Below are 18,387 nucleotides of genomic sequence, written 5' to 3' on the forward strand. Positions count from 1 at the left end.
TATTTCTGTTGGATGCGACAGGAGGTCTGGAAATGAATCCAGAATCCATGATTTCTTCCATAGGTGAGGCCATATGTTAATTTTACCAGCTTTTCAGCTTTACATCATAGGCTGAATGTTTTATATTTGTTTTTTATGATGAATGTGCTATTTGGGATTTGGCAAGCTCGAGTTTAGGTCAGGTGACTAGTATAACTAGAGTCTCAGATGACTGTTTTATATGTCATGTGATGACTACTAGCATTTTTATTGGTTTATGGAGACTTAAATACAAGCATTTTGAGATGTTATTTTATTGCATCTGAAGAAGTGTTGTGGAAGCAATGCGAAAGCGCTTATACTTCATTAAAATTAAGTTATCTTTTAACTGCCATGTTTACTGCCTCCTTGGTTTTGCCTGTTGAATACCTAACAAAGGACAAGTTTGAAGAATCGTGTCTTTTGGTTCTAGAAGTAGGTGTCTGGTTGGGGCAGTGATGAGCCAGTTGTCTAGATATGGAAACACCTGGAATCCTTGCTGTCTCAAGTGATCTGCTACTACTGCAATACATTTGGTGAACACTCTGGGGGCTGTAATGAGGCCAAACGTCAGTACTCTGAACTGGCAGTGACTGGCTCCCAGCCAGAACTGCAAATGACTTCTAGACTGCCTATCCTTTACATGGTAGTACGCATCTGAAGGTCTATATAGCACATCCAAACATCCTTTTCCAAAAATGGAAGGATGGACTGAACCGTGACCATCTAGGACTTGCTCTACTGAACTGATTTGTCTGCTGAGATCCAATATTGGTCTCCAGTCCCCTGTCTTTTTTGGTACCAAAAAGAATCTTGAGTAAATACCGGATCCTCTCTGGTCTGGTGGAACTCTTTTGCCCAACAGCTTTTGTATCTGTATGGCTGCTTGCTCCCTTTGGCTGGGTGGAACACTGGGGAGTTTATTTTGCTTTGGAGTGGTGGACAGGAAAACGGGATACAGTATCCAATGGATATTATCCTCTGTACCTATTGGTTATTTATTTTTAGCCAGGCTTTCAGGTGCAGGGATAGTCAAACCCCGATTACCTCCAGAGAAGAGCAATCAGGCCTCCACTCAGGAGTGCTTGAACCATTTCCCAAATAACGTATCGCTGGACCCTTCATGATACTAACCACCCCTGCCGCAAGGGCAGCATCTTCCATCACTGGTCCCCCCCTCTGCCTCTGGGGGAACTTTCACCACGTGCTTGAGGAAAAGACCCTTGTGATTTTCTGAACCACATTTTTCCACTGCTCCTCTCATTTTTTGAATATGGTCTCTGGGGAGTGGAAAAATGAACGTCCATAGCAGAAAGGGTCTTCCCATCTTCTCACACCTGGATACCATATATCTAAACTTTGGGCCAAACAGGGAAGTGTCATCAAACGGAGCATTGACAAGTGAAGAATTAAAGGGCTCAGCAAGGTCGCACAAGCGTATCCAGGCCTGCCTCCTCATGGAGATACCTGAACCCGCAGCTCCACTCGCATCTTTGGCTACATGTGGAATGAAGTTCATGGAGAAGTTTGCAATGGAATGTAGGGTGGCCAGCTGTGTGTTAACGGAAGCCTATACCTCTTTAGACATGGCTCCTGACAGGGTATCTGAGAGCTCCTTGATAAGATCCCTCTGCAGTCTGGTAAAATGAGAAAGATAATTCAGGGACCTCAGAGCAAAGGTCGCTGAAGAGAACACATGCTTCCCACATCTATCCATCATCCTGGAATCCTTATTAGTAGGACGGATAGTAGACCTCTCTTCAGCAAGTTCTTTTTTCATGGCCACCACCACGACCATGGCATCTACTGAACACCTCTTGACCAAAATTTTTTATCTTCAGGCACTATTATTTTACTTGGTCTCCAGGTGGTTGGTTCAATGGAGTCTGGAGCCTTCCATGCCCAGCACGAGATCAACTTGATGAGGTCATATATAGGCGGAGTCACCCAGGAGGTAGATGACTGGGATCCAAAAGCCCCCAGGTACACCGACTCCTCTGATGAGGGATTCCTGGGCTTCCAGCCACTTCTCTGTTCAAAATCTCTAAAATGTCCCTGAAGGAAACATCATGTGGAGGTGACTGGGGGAATCCCTCATCTTCATCGAGGTCATTATCCTCGCTGACAGACTCCTCCATGGAGAGTCAGGTGTTTCCTTTTACACTTCCTCTTCCAAGGACCCTCCTCTGTGGGGAGTTCCTGGGAGGTATCAGAAGAGAGGGGGGGGAACCCTCATGGGTATCCTGGGGCTTCTTGATCCACTATCCTTGTGGGAGATCTGGTCGAGACACTGGGTGTAGGCTCTGCAAAGCAGAAGACTGAAAATCAGATAGGGTAGATACTGCCTGTGCTGCCGAGGTAGACACAGCCCTCTCCATGGCCTGGAATGCTGACTGACCCTGAGAAATAGAGAATCTCTGATCCGAGAGGTCATGCCTCAGGATATGGGCATCCCCCCCCCCCCCCAAATCCAGAAGACAGCTGCTCTGAAGCTGGAGCCAAGGCAGGGATAATCCAAGCCAAGGTTCCAAGACAAAGACGGCTCAAAAAACTTCAGAGCCAACCCCACTGTCTCATGCTGGACCAGGCCTTCACAACTCTAAGAGCTCCCTGGCTCTGAGTGGCCAGAGGAACTCAGAGCGAAAGCCAGAGTTGAGGTAGGAAAGGTCTTCAGTTCCGAGTTAGACAATATTGGATGGATCGGATCCAAAGGCTCCGAAACTTCCAGGGAAGTCGGAGGAGGAACTGGAAGAGGGGGAGAAGATGCTCAAAACTCCTGATCCTTAGGAGTAGGAGCCGAATGAGACCCTGCAAAGCCCTGCACCCAAAGGATCTTCTTGACCATCCTCTCCACATCATCTTCTGCGAGGCTTCTGGTCGAGCGAGTTGATGATGTCGATGCTGACTTCGGTCTCTCCAGAAAGGGAGAATGTATTCTGGATGGTACTGGGTCAATAGAAGGAGAGTACTGAGTCCTAGGAAAAGACTGAATTGGTTTAAAAGGACTTCTCATAGGATCCAACAGCAACCGATCCAACCTATCCTTCGGAGCAGAGAGGCTCGGATCCAAAGCTGTTGCGTCCGATGGGGGAGTCCTTTGGATCTGAGAAGGTCTTGGGATCTGACATCTTAGCCATCTTTGGGGAATTCTCTGACTGAAGCTTTGGAGAAGAAGAAGGCCTTAGGATCTGACATCATAGCCATCCTTGGAGCATGCTCTTACTGAAACGTCTGAAAGTAAGGCGGCCTCTTCCTTGTCTTGTTCAAAGTTCTAGAGGACATGGAGGAAGCAGAACTAGACTGTTTTGGCTTGGAAGAATCGCTCTTCTTATGTTTTTTGTCAAAGACAGAAATAGCTTCCCCAAATGAGGAAGGCAACATACCCTTCAGAATGAGCTTATTATGGCGTTCAATGAGGGCCTGGTGGTTGAATGCTTTACAAATGTTGCATTCTTCCTGCACATGGAGTGGGGCCAGACAATAACCATACTGCTCATGTCAGTCACTTAAGGGAATTGTGTGACCACATTTGGAGCACTTATTCACTTTCTCAGACATATATGAAAAAATTAAACTAACAAGGATAGCTTTTTTTAGAACAAGGACACAAGAAGAATAGGGGGGAAAAGGGAACTACTAACGATAGTAGTTTAAATGTACCGCAGTACGGGGAAAAAAGGGAAAAGGAAAAGAAATCACAAAGAAAAGTGGGTAGGCAAAAAAAGACTACTAACAATAGTAGTTAAGAAGTACCACAGTACAAATTAGAAAGGCAAAAGCTAGCTAGTACAAAGGGTATTAGAGCAATTTAAACAGAAAATGTTTAAGTTTAATTAAAGTCTGAAGAAAAAAGTTGTAAAAAATAGCAAATATCCATTTAACTGCTCGATGAGCTAATGGAAGGACCACGTCTTCGTGAAGCGGCAAACGAGATCCAAGGTGATTAGGAGAGAAGCACTACGGGTAGGGTGCTCGACAGCTTTTTGGTTGCCACGAGCTGTTGCAATGACCAAGTCAGATCCGAGGGTTCAGATCCGAAGCCATATGTGAGGATAAAATGAAAATTGACATCAGATCAAACAGTTTTATACTAAACTACTTTGCCTCTGTAGATTCTGCAGTGGCCATTCCTAGCTCCTCAGACAACTCATCTTCTTGACTGGTTTCCTGCTGTAGTCCCTTGAGCTATCACAGACTAGGTGTTAGCCATGTACTCTGTGGTTGTTGGTGGGCATGAGAGAACCACTCATCACGGAGGAAGAAGGGGAGTGCTTCTCTATTTAGTCAGATTGGGATGCCTGTTCCTTACCATAAAACAGTTTTACACAAAAAGTACTACTTTAGCCATAAAATAGATTCTGGACATTTTTTTTCCCAAAGGGAACTTTTCTGTCCCATAATGGAGAAACATTAGCAGCCTGTCAATTCTCAAAATTCAGAAAGTGGAGTGCTCTTCTACAGCAGGAAAGTTTTTAAAAGCCCGCAAGGAGAGCTCTCTTCTGCAGCAGGAAAGCTCTGAAAAGTATGGCACTCAAACCTCTGATTTTCTTGAGCTCTGCCATGTTGAAGGTGCCCTTGAGCTTTAGAAGATGGATGGCTGTTAAATCCTATTGCAGGAAATAACCTATATAGCTAAGGCTATTGCAGCAGTGTAATGTTTGACTGAAAAAGATTGGGGAGATTACAAGTGATGTATAATGTTTGCAACTGGGAGTGTGTCAGTATGGTTTGTGATGTAAAATGCTTGCAAGTAGGATTGTGTCGATGTGGTTTGTTTTCATTTCTATAAATGTATGATTGCCTATGTAGTAAGTGATAGTTAAAAAAAAAAAAAAAAAAAAAAAAGGTAAGAATTGAATAATTTATGTAATGTTGCTTAGGTTATATGATATATAGTAATATATGTTAAGTAAAATGTTTGTCATGTTATAGTGTGATTACTTTTATATAATGTAAGTTTGTCTGTGTCACAAGTGATAATTCAATAAAGGTGTTTGGAAAAAAATGGTGAATAGCATAATATGTAAATCGTAATATACAAAGAAATACCTGGAAAGCACCATTTCATTTAGTAGCACCTCCTAGAAGAAAATTTATAACAGATAAGGCCTGCTGGGTAGCTCTGTACTAACAAAATACACAGAGAGTTGTGTCAGAACATATGCTAACACTTTTCAAACACACTCCTAAAAACCAAAAATGTAAAGTACAGCCAGTGTAAATCAATGGGGAGGCAAAGACTATAGTGATTACAGTATGCCATATAAGAGAGAGAAAAAGTATATTGTGGGAAGATGGCAGCCTAGCTGAAAAGAAAAAAAAAACATTAGTATTCCAACAAGTCATTTTGTAGTATGGAAAATTACAGAATAACCATAACTACAGAAGTATAATTTAGTGGTATTAGATCTACATTAAGATCAAGATAAGATAAAAATTGTTTTTTCCTTCAGATTCCGGATTGACCCGCCTTTTAATCATACGTTTGCTAACTTGTAAATGCTTCTAGCCACCATTATGTCCAAGGGTAACACTGAAGTGTTTCTTTCTAAAATATTCAAACACCTTAAAGAAGAATTTTTCTCTCTCTTTTTTTTTTTTACGGCATTGCACTGTGTGTGAATGTTTGAACTCTTTGTCTTACCATAAACTTTGTTGAATACTGTAGATATTATCAACAATTTTTTTACCTCTTTTGTTTGTGCCATGTATATCACCCTACCCTGTGACTTACAGTACAGTACTGTGCATCATATTACTGTATGCTTTTTATCTCCACTGCCTGACATACATCGCTATTCCATGCCCCAGCTGGACATCTGCTCCTCTTCAGGTAAGAGCTGCTTGCACAGGAGGCTATCACCCAGGCAGTGATTATTGTTTTCTTTCTTCTGCTGCAACTTAACCCCTAGTACCCCACAGCAGATGATCGGTTTGGTCCACAATACTGTCCTGCTAGACGTTTATGCTACCTTGCATGCCTGATTCTAGCTACAGCATATGCTGCTTCGTGAGAGTGCTCTTGCTACAACCCTGTACTGCTGGTGAAATTAAAAATCTTTGTGACATCTAGTCCTCACTGTGCATCAGTACAGCAGTGAACCTTACTGTCGCTCTTCCCGCTAGATGGGGGAACTGGCATCAGCCACTCAGCCCCATCTTCGCTAGTAGCTGGATCTCCCAGCTTCTGCACTGGTAGTCAGTCCCAGATATATGGGTCACAGTCAAGGCTTCACCTCACTGCAGCACAAGTAGACTGCACTCCATAACAAGTTATTGTAGTGTTTATCAGTAACTTTCTTTTTCAAATTTGCCTTAAGCCATGTTATAAGTGAAAAAGGTGAAGAGACCAATCAACTTTCCAAGTTAATAAATGTAAAAATAAAGTGTGGCCACTTCTCTCTCTCTCTCTCTCACTATACTTCCATACACAGTATTGTACCCCTGACAAATGCATTGTAATCAAAATTTCTAGGTCTTGTTTCTGCCATGGCAGGACATTACCCATTCATCTGCCACAATTCTGGCCATTAATGACAACACCTAGTGGTAGGTGTGTTAAACATGTGTATGCTGCAGACTGTGTCTCCTTCTCTACACCAGCAAATTTAGATGCTCTCCAAGCTTGCTGAGGCTGTGGAATGTGTTAGAAAAGTGAAGCTCCGTCAACCTCCTCTGCAAGAAAGCATCTCCAAAACTGCTGTCTCTTCATCCTTGTAGTCCACCAGATTATAATTAGAATCCCTGACACAACCGTAAATGTTGCTTTTGTACTCCTGCTAGCATGGAATTAAGGATAAAAAAAATAAATAAATTTTACCTTTAATGAAGAAAGCTGAAGGCTCTCTACTCGTTGTGGTGACATAAACAGTTGGACTTCTTGAATAATAAACATCTCTCCCTGGTAGTTAACGGCTTTATGAATGTACCCATCATCTGTGAAAGGAAAACAAATATTAGCATTAAAACTCTCTCATATTTCTTGCTCTTGTTTGGTTCTGAGCTACTGCATCTTCAACAATTCAGGTTTGCCTTGAAGAATATTATCCAGTTCCTTGACATAAAAAGGACAAATAAAAATATGAACCCAAGAGTAGAAGAAATGAACTAAAAGACCTTTTTTAAACAAGAAACATCTTTATTAAATTATCACATAAGATATAGACAATCATACATTTATATAAATGAAAACAAACCATAGAGTATAACGCCCCTTTCAGCATGTACCTTGTGAAGCACATGCAGCAGCTGGAGAAACCACTGAGGCTCCTGACCAGGAGAATCCAGGGCTTCAAAAATCTATCCTACATGGGAAAAAAAAACCCTGCTCCTCAACTCCGTCTCATACAGACTCCACAGAGGTGATCTATGTCTGCCATATAGAGCAATCTCTGACCCCACCTTGATGAAATTGCTACATGTATGCAAGCCAAACTCCACTCGAGTGACCCATACCCAAAACCTCAACTTGGTCTGCAACATTAATACGACTTGCTTGCAGGACAGATTTGTCTACCAGAGACTCCCCATCTGTGGAACAGACTCCCCTCTCCACGTCAAGTAGAGTACTTCATTATCCCTCTAAGAAAAACCTGGACGACTGGATGGGAAATAGAAAATACACCTCTGGGATTCCACCTGTGTCCCTGCTGGACAGGGGCATCGGGTGCTGACATGTGGGAACATGGGCTAATTTATTGGCTAGGCTTATAAGGGCCTCAGGGCCAGCAGCCTAGTAACTTTGCTATGATCCTATGAACCATATTGACATCATTTTAGTTGCAAACATTATACATCACTTGTAATCTATCTAGTCATTGTCAGTCAAACATTACATAGCTCATTCAAATCCTGCCTTCTTTTAAGCCTCATTCCTCCTCTGCATGAATTGTTCCCACAATTCCCATTTTTTTCTATGTAATTTGTTCCTACCCTTTTCTAAAAATCCCATTTCCAGTTGTTTCATCTATGTTACTTTAGTCACTACTTCTAGTGCAGTTGGTTTATACTTTGATTTCTGTTTTCTAGTAATTGCTTTTTTGGCAACCACCCTAATCAGACTCAGCAAAGCCTTATTATATCTAGGCAAATCAGATTCTGTATCATAGCTTAAAAAATCATTTCCTTAGTTACACCAGTTTGCTCACCCAGTATCTCTGACAGAGTAGTTTGCAGGAAATCTTTAAACTTTGCCAACTCATTACACTCCCAGAAAATACGTTTCCAATTACCTCTCTCTTCCTCATCACACCTCTAGCATTTTCTGTTTACAACATCAAAGCATTGTAGTAGCTGAGTTGTATACAGAAAACAAATGTTAGTAAAGGATAAAAACAGACAACAATCATTTGCCCATACTGCATGTATATGAGGAAATAGCCTGAATCAACAAGTGTGAAGGTCACTGAAAAAACAATCCGTTAAAACAAAATAAAAACTCCAGCAAAGCTAGAATTTCCACTGAGTGACCTCCCAAACCTCTTGTATCAGAAACACATGGGATATATGCAAATGATCCTTATGAACATCAGGTGTTTCAGCTAACTGGCAATTCTGAATGCCCATGACTTGCTTTGTCGTTTTAATGGACAATTTCAGGCTAATAAAGCCAAACCCCACTAGCTGTGGATATGCATATTTTGGTTTTGTTATGACCTCATCAGCACAGCACAAGCACATGAAATATGCATATCCACCGCTAGTGGGGTTTGGCTTAATTGGCCTAAAATTGCCCATTAAAACGAGGAAACAAGTCATGGGTATTCAGAATTGCCAATTAGCTGAAACACCTGATGTTCATAAGGATCATTTGCATATATCCCATGTGCCTCTGATACAAGAGGTTTGGGAGGTCACTCAGTAGAAATTCTAGCTTTGCTGAAATAGCCTGAATGGAGGTGTAAGCCAGCGGAGATCCAAGCTAATATGTGATGGTACTAAGTGTAAACAAAAGGTCAGCCTTTTTGTCTATGCTATGCTCCCAGATGCAACATTTACTTATCCACACAATGGAAAGAAATATCCATAAAGTACCCTCATGTATGCATAATGTGTGCTCTGAGTCATAATGTGTTGTACTTAAAAAATACCTCAGTGATACTGAGTATGGGATCAAAGCCTAAAGCCTGTTCTCAGGAGGCTGAAGGCTGCAACTGCAGTAAAGAAGAGAAGCAAATCAGATCAGCACAGTACAGTACAGGGTCCGAATGGAGGGTTGAAAGTCAGCAATAAAAGGAGAGCATTAGTGCTGAAATTTAATTCATCCTCAAGTCTCGGTGAGTACCCTTACGAGGTGGACCCTGTTTTCTACAAAATCTCACCAAGGCGACACTGATATATACACTGTACTTATATAGAACATATGATGGACAGAAGTAGGTCAAAAATTAAGAGAGATCGCTGGGTGCACATGACCCAGGATAAAAAAGTGCCCAATCCTGGCAAGCGCATGGCAGGTGCACTGGTGCCAGGACTGGAAGAAATGACAGCGTGGAATCCTCAAAATACAGAAACATTCCAACAACTGGCCAGGCCCAGGGGGGGATGCCCCCCACCCCGTTGTAGAAGGAACTAGCAGTCCACAAAAATCACAAAAACTGATAGGCCTAAGAAGGGGTCTATATTAAATTAGCAAAGAGACATTACAGTGAATGCCTCTTCATCGACACAAAAAGAGCGAACCGCAAATTATGTGAATGGCCGAATCAGCGATTTCTTTTCCTAGGGAAAAAAATCACTGATCCGACCAGAAACAAAATATTAGTACAAATAGCTTTGCCCACCACACCCCCCTAACTAAAAATACCAACTCCGAGATCACAGTACAGTGGGGAAAGGGGCAAATTTACGCTGATGGCCAAGCGATTTTCTCCCCTAGGGAAAAAAATTGCTGATTCAGCATTTCACGTAATTTGCGGTTCGCTCTTTTTGTGTCGGTGAAGAGGAATTCACTGTAATACCTCTCTGATAATCTGATATAGACCCCTAAGATGAGCCATAAAGACGACAGAGTGAACTATTGAAGATAAAAAAGAAATTATGTATTGTTACTATTATGATTTTTTTTTTTTTTTTTTTAATGCAAAAAGCCCAGAATTTCCAGACACAAGATATACAAAACGATTGAGAGAGAAATTAGACGAAAGCTTCAAATGAAAATGTGTGTTCATTAATGCCACAGATTTGTGAAAAAACGTATATAGATCAAGAAACTTTAATCTGTTTGGAAAAAGAAGCTTCTGAGGAAGTGCAAAAATACAGTATAAACAAAAGAGAGATTTGATATGGTGCAATATTTATGCAAAGGAGAAATCTCCAAAGATATTCGGAGAGAAATACAGGCAAAGGCATCCGGATATGGAAAGTTTCACAATAAAAAAAATATCACAAAGATGGAACGTAGAAAAGAAGATTAGTAAAGTAGAAGTCAAAAAACAGAAATTGAAGTTATGGAGTGCCTTCGAAGTGAAGGATTTGGTTTAGAATGTCTAACACAGGTTAAATCACAGCTTGATGGAGTGGGTCCCCAAAGTAAGGAGAAGCAGGAAGATCAATAAACATTTGAAAAAGAAATATGGACATGGGAAAGAAAAAGAGATCTAATATGGTGTAATATTAAGCAAAGGAGAAAGCAAAACTAACCAATATAAAAGAGCAGCACCAAACATATTTGTAGACAAATACAGAAAAAGGACTCCAGACATGGAAAACTTTACAATTCAAAAAATAAGACTAAAAAAAAAAAAGTAGAAAAGGATATTAGTAATAGAGAAGTTAAAGAAAACAATGAAGTGAAGGCTTCAGTGTAGAAAATTTAATTCAGAAAGCACCACAACATGATAGAGAAATGGTTATCCAAATTACAGTGGAACAAGAAGCAACGGGTCAGGAGCCATAAGAAAATAATTTGGAGCCTTCCACAGGAAACCAGTATAAATGTTCACTTGAAGCTAGACAGCAAGGGAAGGAACAGGAAACTGATGAGTCAGTGTTGAAGAATGATAGGCCAGTGAATTTCCATATGACAGAGCAAAGGATAGCACAGGATGAAATTGAAGAGAATGTGCCACAAGAAGATGCTATAGAACTGTCCAGAGAATGCCTGCAGGAAATGGAAAACAAGAGATGTGCCCTCAGTTTGGAAGAAAATGAGCTAAGAAAAGAGTTGCTTGATTTAATAGACATAGACAGATATATCAAGATCAATGAAAGAAATAGACTTCAGATGGTTAATAAAATCCAAAAAGTCAGAAATCTGTCAAAACAAATGAACACAGAAATTAGGACTCTTCATAGAGGTCCATGCGCTATAACAGAAGTAAATAGGATATATTACTGTGAAGATAAATTAATAACTGATAAAGTTCTACCACAAGAACACAAAGTAGTGAGGGAAAAGAAGGGGAGAAATCGAATACCATCATGGAAATATAGACTAGAGAAAACTATAAAGCAGTTAAGACAAAAAAAGTCACTGTTCGAAGACTATAGAAGAGGGAACAGATCAACAAAAGACAAGGCCAAAGACCTTCTGTGTTAGCCTGTACTTCATATAAGTAGATACCAAACAGGAGAGGACTCAGGACTGAACCCTGTGGTACTCCACTTGTCACTGGTTTGAAGTCGGATTTGGAGTCTGCTACTTTCACAGTGTGGGTTCTGTCAGTGAGCCAGTTGGCAACCCATCTTGTGACATAGGGATTTAAGCCTAGTTTAGTGAGTTTATCTATAATTCCAGAGTGGGGGATGGTGTCGAAAGCCTTGGCGAGATCTAGATAGGCTGTGTGAACCACCTTACCCTCATCTATGGCTTTGGTGACTGCTTCAAAGACATCTATCAGGTTTAGGAGACATGACCTGCCTTTTACAAACCAGAACTGGGTGGGGTCCAGAGTTTGGAGATTACCAATGTCTTTGTTTATAAGTTCCATGAGGATATGTTCCATGCTCTTGCAGACCAGACTCATCAGGCTAATGGGGCGGTAGTTTCTGGGGTCTGTGGTGGATTCCCCTTTGTGGAATGGAATAACCGTTGCTGTGCGCCATTCAGTGGGCACAAAGCCTGAGGTGAGGCTATGATTGAACATGGTACTTAGGAGGGGTGCCAGTCCGTTCTGTAGTTCGCGTAGAAAGCAGCCTGGGATGTTGTCAGGTCCCATGGATGCTGTTTTCTTGGCTTTGGAGAGTGTGGCTTTTACCTGTGCAGCCATGATTACAGGAACTTTGCATTCTTCCGGTATAGAGATGGGCCCTTTAGGGGGTGAGATGGGTTAAAGTTAGCACTGAACCTATCTGCCGGGATGTTGGCAATATTAGTTGGTTATGTATATTTAGTGCTGTAACTCAGAGCAGATCTGAGTGTTGCCATTGAGATTCTTGACATAGCTATAGAATGCTTTGTGGTTGTCTTTAGAAACAGTGGTGATTTTGTTTTCGTAACTAACTTTGGAGGATTTTATGAGGGATCTCAGCTTCTTACTCAGGCTGACCAGGGAGTTCCTCCAATTGTGGGATTTTACTCTTTTTTGCAGCAGTTTCTTTCTTCTGTTGTAGAGTTTATTACCGTGCACATTGTGGGTGCTGCGAAGAATACTTTTGGTTGACATGAAAGAGTGAAACAATACTAATTTCATGAACTTTAATCGTACTTTGACTTAGTAATGGGATAAATTCCTGTCCTGGTATTAGAAACCCAAAAGATTTGGAGAAATTAAAAATGGAAAGAAATATCCATAAAGTACCCTAATGTATGTATACTGTGTGCTCTGAGTCATAACAGGTTGTGCTTACAGAATACCTTAGTGGTACTGAGTATGAGATCAAAGCCTTAAGCCTGTTCTCAAGAGGATAGAGGCTTCAACTGCAGTAAAGAAGAGAAGCAAATCAGATCAGCACAGTACAGAAACAAAGTAGAGAAAGACCTGATTAGACTGTATAAACTTTAAGACCAGCAATGTAAAAATCAGGCTTATCTAGCCATCACTCATAATTTCAGGTTTTGACCAGACCTCTGCCAACACCTTTATCTCATGCATGGGACCCCTCAATTTATCTATGGTATGATCCCAGTTATTCTCAGTTATATATTCTAATATATAATTATCGACCACAATATGGGTAAGGTCAATCTATATCCAAATGGGAAAGGTTATTTTGAGCAGAAAAAGGGAAACTGACTAGGCTTAAAATGGTATGCAAGGGCAAGTAGCCTAGTACCTACCCATGATCCTATAAAAATGCTCCTTTATTGGACAGAGGTCTGTTTTATAGAAACTATAAAACAGACCTCTGTCCAATAAAGATGCATCTTCAGATAAGCTGCCCTTCTGTGGTGGCTGTGAAACGTAGCACTTTCAGCAGAAATGAAGAAATTACATCAGATTCTGGTGATTATACCTGATGATGGAAAAATCTATTTTTATTTGAAAGTTTGAGTTCTGAAACGGAACTCTGAGACTACTAAAGTTTGGGATTCTTGGAATTATTCTTACCAATAAGAAGTCAGAGGTAAAAATAGTAAGCAAGGAGATGCAGGTTTTGCTGGCAGAAGTAATAACCACCAAGAAAAGAGATTTCCAAGTGAGAAACTTTATATCAACAAAAGAAGCTGGTTCAAATGAAAACTGCATTAGTTTTTCCAGCATGAATAGTTTATCCAGTGTAAAATAAAGATCCCATGGAGAAATTAATGACTTAAAAGAGGAACACAACAAAATGGTACCTTTCAAGAAAGATCTGCTTACCTTAACAGAGACCAGACAAGCAGAACTTGCACCTTAGTAAACAATGGAAATGGCTGCTAGCTGAACGTTCATGAAGGAAAAACTTAGACCTTATCAAAAATCAGGTAAAATATTCCAAAATGCAGGGTATAAGAGCTGTAAACAAATCTTGTCTTTTTACTGTGGCCCAAGCCAATAAGTGAGCCCATTTACAATTATAGGGTTTTCAAGTACCTGCCCTCTTTGCAGAAATCAGGATATGGACCACCCTGGTCAGGTATGAAGAGTTCTTTGACATCAATGGAACTAAAGAAACCAAGCAGATGACTTGAGGGAGTGAATTTCCAGGTGATGCTGGCCATATGGATGAGAGTGAAGGTTCTTGGAGGGTTTCAATAGGAGATATCAGGTCAAGATACAAGACTAAAACAGAGTGAGCCAAACCTGATGGGGGTCAAAAAGGGGCTGCAGGGATAAAAAGAAGTTATGTCTTACCATAATGTTCCATCTGTGTTGTTCATCTTCATTCATTCATTACCGATGGCTGTTGGTTCCATCTTTGGAACCGAGTCGGCCTTATAACCAAGCTCGCGCCAGCCAACAACTCTCGAGCTAAGCTTTACCCATAGTGCCCTTCTTCCAGTTACCTCAGATCGAGTTTGACTGTGGCAAGAAAAGCAAAGGCTATATCTGCTCAAGTTCCATAGAATGACATTGGACCCAGACAATCCCCCAGGAGCCTCTAGGAGGGGGAAGGAGGGTGGGACGTAATGAATGAATGAAGATGAGTAACAGAGATGGAACGTTATGGTAAGACATAACTTTTTTATCTGCTGTTGTTAATCTTTATTCATTCCTTACTGATGGGATAGAGTCCCTAGCTACCGTATATGTCCTGGGTGGCCCCTATGAAGGAATATTCTTGAGCACCATCGAATCAAAGGAGGCTCTTGCCCTGGAGACCAGATCCAATTCGTAGTGAGAGATAAAGGTATGGGGAGTAGCCCATATTGCAGATGAATAGATATTACCCATGGATGCCCTTGAATGAAAAGCTATCGAAGCTGCCACAGATATGATGGAATGTGCTTTGATTTTGCCTGGTATAGGGGTTTTTGAACGTTGGTACACCAGTAATATACAATCTCTTAGCCATTTGGACAAAGTTACTTTAGAGACAGCTTTCTCCAGTTTTGGGCCTGAAAAAGATACAAAAAATTGGTCTGATTTGTGGATTTCCTTAGTTCTGTCCAGATAAAATCTCAATTGTCTATGCATATCCAAAAGATGGGGGCAATATTCTCCTTTGTTTGAGAAGTTAGGAAAGAACACTGGCAGGTCAATAGACTGGTTCTCTATGAAATCTGAAACAACTTTGGCTAGGAAAGAAGGATTTGTCCGAAGTGATGCTCTGTCCTTATGAAATATTATATAAGGCCATTTAGTACACAGGGCCTGAAGCTCGGAAATACATCTAGCTGAGGTAATAGTCACTAGGAATAAGTACTTCCAGGATAAAAATTTGATATTGCAGGTAGCAGCAGGTTCAAAGGGAGGTTGTGTTAAAGCTTAAAGAACTGAAGTGAGACTCTGTGGTTCGGTGGATTCGTTAATCCCTTTTTAGGAAGGTTTTGCAAAGACGATGGGAGATTAAAGAAGAGTCCCTGAAATCATTATGGAAATTGGAAATGGCAGCTAAATGGACACAGATGGTTGAAGCATCAGCTCCTGCTTTGAAGAAATCTGACAAATAATCTAGAACTGTATTAACTGGAGCTGAATAGGGGTTAAGATTTCTTTACTTGAACCATAACAAGAATCTTTTCCACTTGCTACGGTAAATTTTCCTGGTGGATAGTTTATGTGAATCCAGTATAATGTCACGGATCGGGGAAGAAAGATTATTCAGCCTGGTAATTACTGGAAGTGGAGAAACAAAGCTGTCAGCTTGAAATTGGCTAATTTCGGGTGAGTCAACCCTTAGGGGTGAGAAATGAGAACCAGAGTTGGATCCAGGATCCATGGTCTGTCTAGTAGGTGAGGCCAAAGAAAGAGGAACCATACTTGGCGCGGCCAATAGGGTGCAATGAGGATCACTTTGCTTTTCAACTGGAGGGCTTTCTTCAGAAATTTCGGGATTAGGGGAAGAGGCGGGTAAGTGTACAGAAGTCCTGTGGGCCAGTCGTGACCCAGAGCATCCCTCAGGGACTCCCCCTTTGGGGGGATCAGGACAAAGTAGTCACTGCACTTGTGATTTGTTGGGGAGGCGAAAAGGTTGCAGCAAAGCTGGCCCCAACTGCTGAAGATCTTCACCATTATGCTTAAGTTGAGGGGACCACTCGTGAGGCAGAAGGATACATCTGCTCAGTTTTTCCATAATCACGTTGGAATCCCCGGGAATGTGCGTTGCAATCAGAAAGTGGTTGTAAGCTATTGCCCATTGCCACACTCTCATGGCCTCTCGACATAAAGGGTAGGACTTGGTTCCCCCTTGTTTGTTGATGTACCAGACAACAGCCATGTTGTCTAATTGGATGGCAATAGTTCCAGACGGAAGGACAGAGTGAAATACCTGCAAACCAGAAACACTGCCCTCAGTTCTAGTACACTGATATGCAGGTTGGCCTCTATGGGCGACTATATGCCTTGGACAGTCATACCCTGAAAATGACCCCCCCCCACCCTATCAGGGAAGCGTCCATGGTCACAGTGGCCTTGGGTTGAGAAGGGGAAAAAGAACGACTCCAAAGATCTACATCTGGCTTCATCCACCACCAAAGGTCTTTTTTGCACTGTTCTGTTATCCGTATTTGATAAGATAAAGGGTGATGATTTGGGTAATACTGGGACAAAAGAAGCCACTGAAGGTGTCTCATGTGTAACCTCGCTAATGGGATAATGGTGATAGCTGCAGACATTGACCCCAGAAGCTGGAGAACTTTTCGAGCCGAGGCCATGTCCTGACAAGAGTATCACTCGGCGATGAGCCCTTAGCCTTTGCAATCTGTGATCCAGAACAGACACTTGGCAAGACTGGGAATTGAATACCATGCTCCTATGAAGTCCAAGTTCTGAGTAGGGGTTAGGTTGCTTTCCTTCCAATTTATAGAAATCCCCAGGATTTTTGTCAATGTGAGGGTGTAGTCCAGGGCTTTTTCCAGAATATGCTTGGTGAGGGCGGTAAGGAGTCAATCATCTAAGTATGGAAACACTCAGAATCACAGTCGTCTCAAGTGAGCTGTAACCACTGCCATACATTTTGTGAACACTCTGGGGGCTGTAGAGTCTCCGAAGGGCAGAACCCAGAATTGGTAATGATTGGCTCCTAGCTGGAAGCAAAGGAACTTTCTGGGGCGCTTGTCCATTTTTATGTGGTAATACGCCTGAAGGTCCACAGAGCACATCCAATAGTCCTTTTCCAGAAATGGAAGAATGGACTGAACCATGACCATCCAGAATTTTGTGTGGGTAACAAAATTGTTCAGTACACAGATCTAAAATTGGCCTTCAGTCCCCTGTCTTTTTTGGCATTAAAAAGAATCTTGAATAGAATCCGGATCCTATTTGGTCTGGTGGGACTGTATGGGATGACTCTCTTTTGACACCGTTTTTTTTACCTCTATGGCTGCCGATTCCCTTTGACTGGGTGGAACGTCAGGAATATGTTTTTGTGGATTGGGAAGAGAGTTCAATTGGATTTTGTATCCTCTGGTGATTATCCTCTGCACCCAAGAATCTGTGGATATGCAATGCCAGGCTGTTTGGTGCAGGGAAAAATGTCCCCCGACTGCTTCCAGAGGAAAGCAATCAGGACGCTCTTCAGGAGTGCTGGTAGGACTGTCCAGAGAAAGAATCTCTGGACCCCTGGTTACGTGGTTCTCCTCTGCCTCTGTAGGGGCATCTTCCACTATAGTTACCCCCTCTGCCTCTGGGGGAGAACTCGCCACATCTGTCATGAAAAGGACCCTGAGACTTTTTGCGCCACATTTTCCCACACCGCTGGTTCCTTGAATAAGGATGCTGGGGGGGGGGGGTGGAGAAACGTACACCTAAAGCAGACAAGGTTTTTCCATCTTTGTCACACCTGGCTAACGTGACCTTCACTTTAGGGATAAATAGGGATAATGCTTTCACAGGAGTGTTAAAGAAGGAAGACTTTAAGGGGTCTGCGAAATCACACAGGCGTATCCAGGCATGGCATCTCATGACTACGCCTGAACTGGCAGCTCTAGCAGCCACTTCAGTTGCATGTGATATTAACCACATGGAAGAGTTAGATATAGATTCCAGGGTCACTAGCTGTGAGGCAACCTTGTTGAGTAACTTGTCAGACACTTGTCCTGCTAAGGTTCCAGAGTTCAGAGACCAGATCTCTTTGGAGCCTAGTGAAATGTGCCAGGTAGTTCAAGGACCTAATAGCGAAGGTCGATGACACACATACTCGCTTCCCTAGTTGGTCCACCACCTGGGACTCCCTGTTAGGTAGATGGAATGTCTGGCTGTCCTCTGCAACCTCCTTTTTCATGGCCGCCACCACCATAGCGTCCACTGGAAGACCCTTAGACCAGTGCGATTTCTCTTCCATGGGGGGGGGGGTGATAACATTTTATCTGGTCTCTTTGGGATAGATTCAACAGTATCAGGATTC

General features: G+C 41.9%; 1 protein-coding gene across 5 annotated transcripts in view; it reads right to left on the reverse strand.

Annotated features, from left to right (window-relative positions):
• The window catches only part of LOC122787298 (semaphorin-4D-like), a 2,116,148-nt gene that overhangs the window by 447,503 nt on the left and 1,650,258 nt on the right, over nucleotides 1–18,387 (reverse strand). For all 5 annotated transcript variants that reach the window (XM_044053927.1, XM_044053928.1, XM_044053925.1 and 2 more), the window contains one exon: nucleotides 6,839–6,954. In XM_044053927.1, the coding sequence (XP_043909862.1) occupies nucleotides 6,839–6,954 (116 nt within the window). The remainder of the gene's footprint in view (nucleotides 1–6,838; nucleotides 6,955–18,387) is intronic.

Source organism: Protopterus annectens, chromosome 13.part0 (assembly GCF_019279795.1).
Source record: "Protopterus annectens isolate FY-2018-M chromosome 13.part0, PAN1.0, whole genome shotgun sequence".
NCBI lineage: Eukaryota > Metazoa > Chordata > Ceratodontiformes > Protopteridae > Protopterus > Protopterus annectens.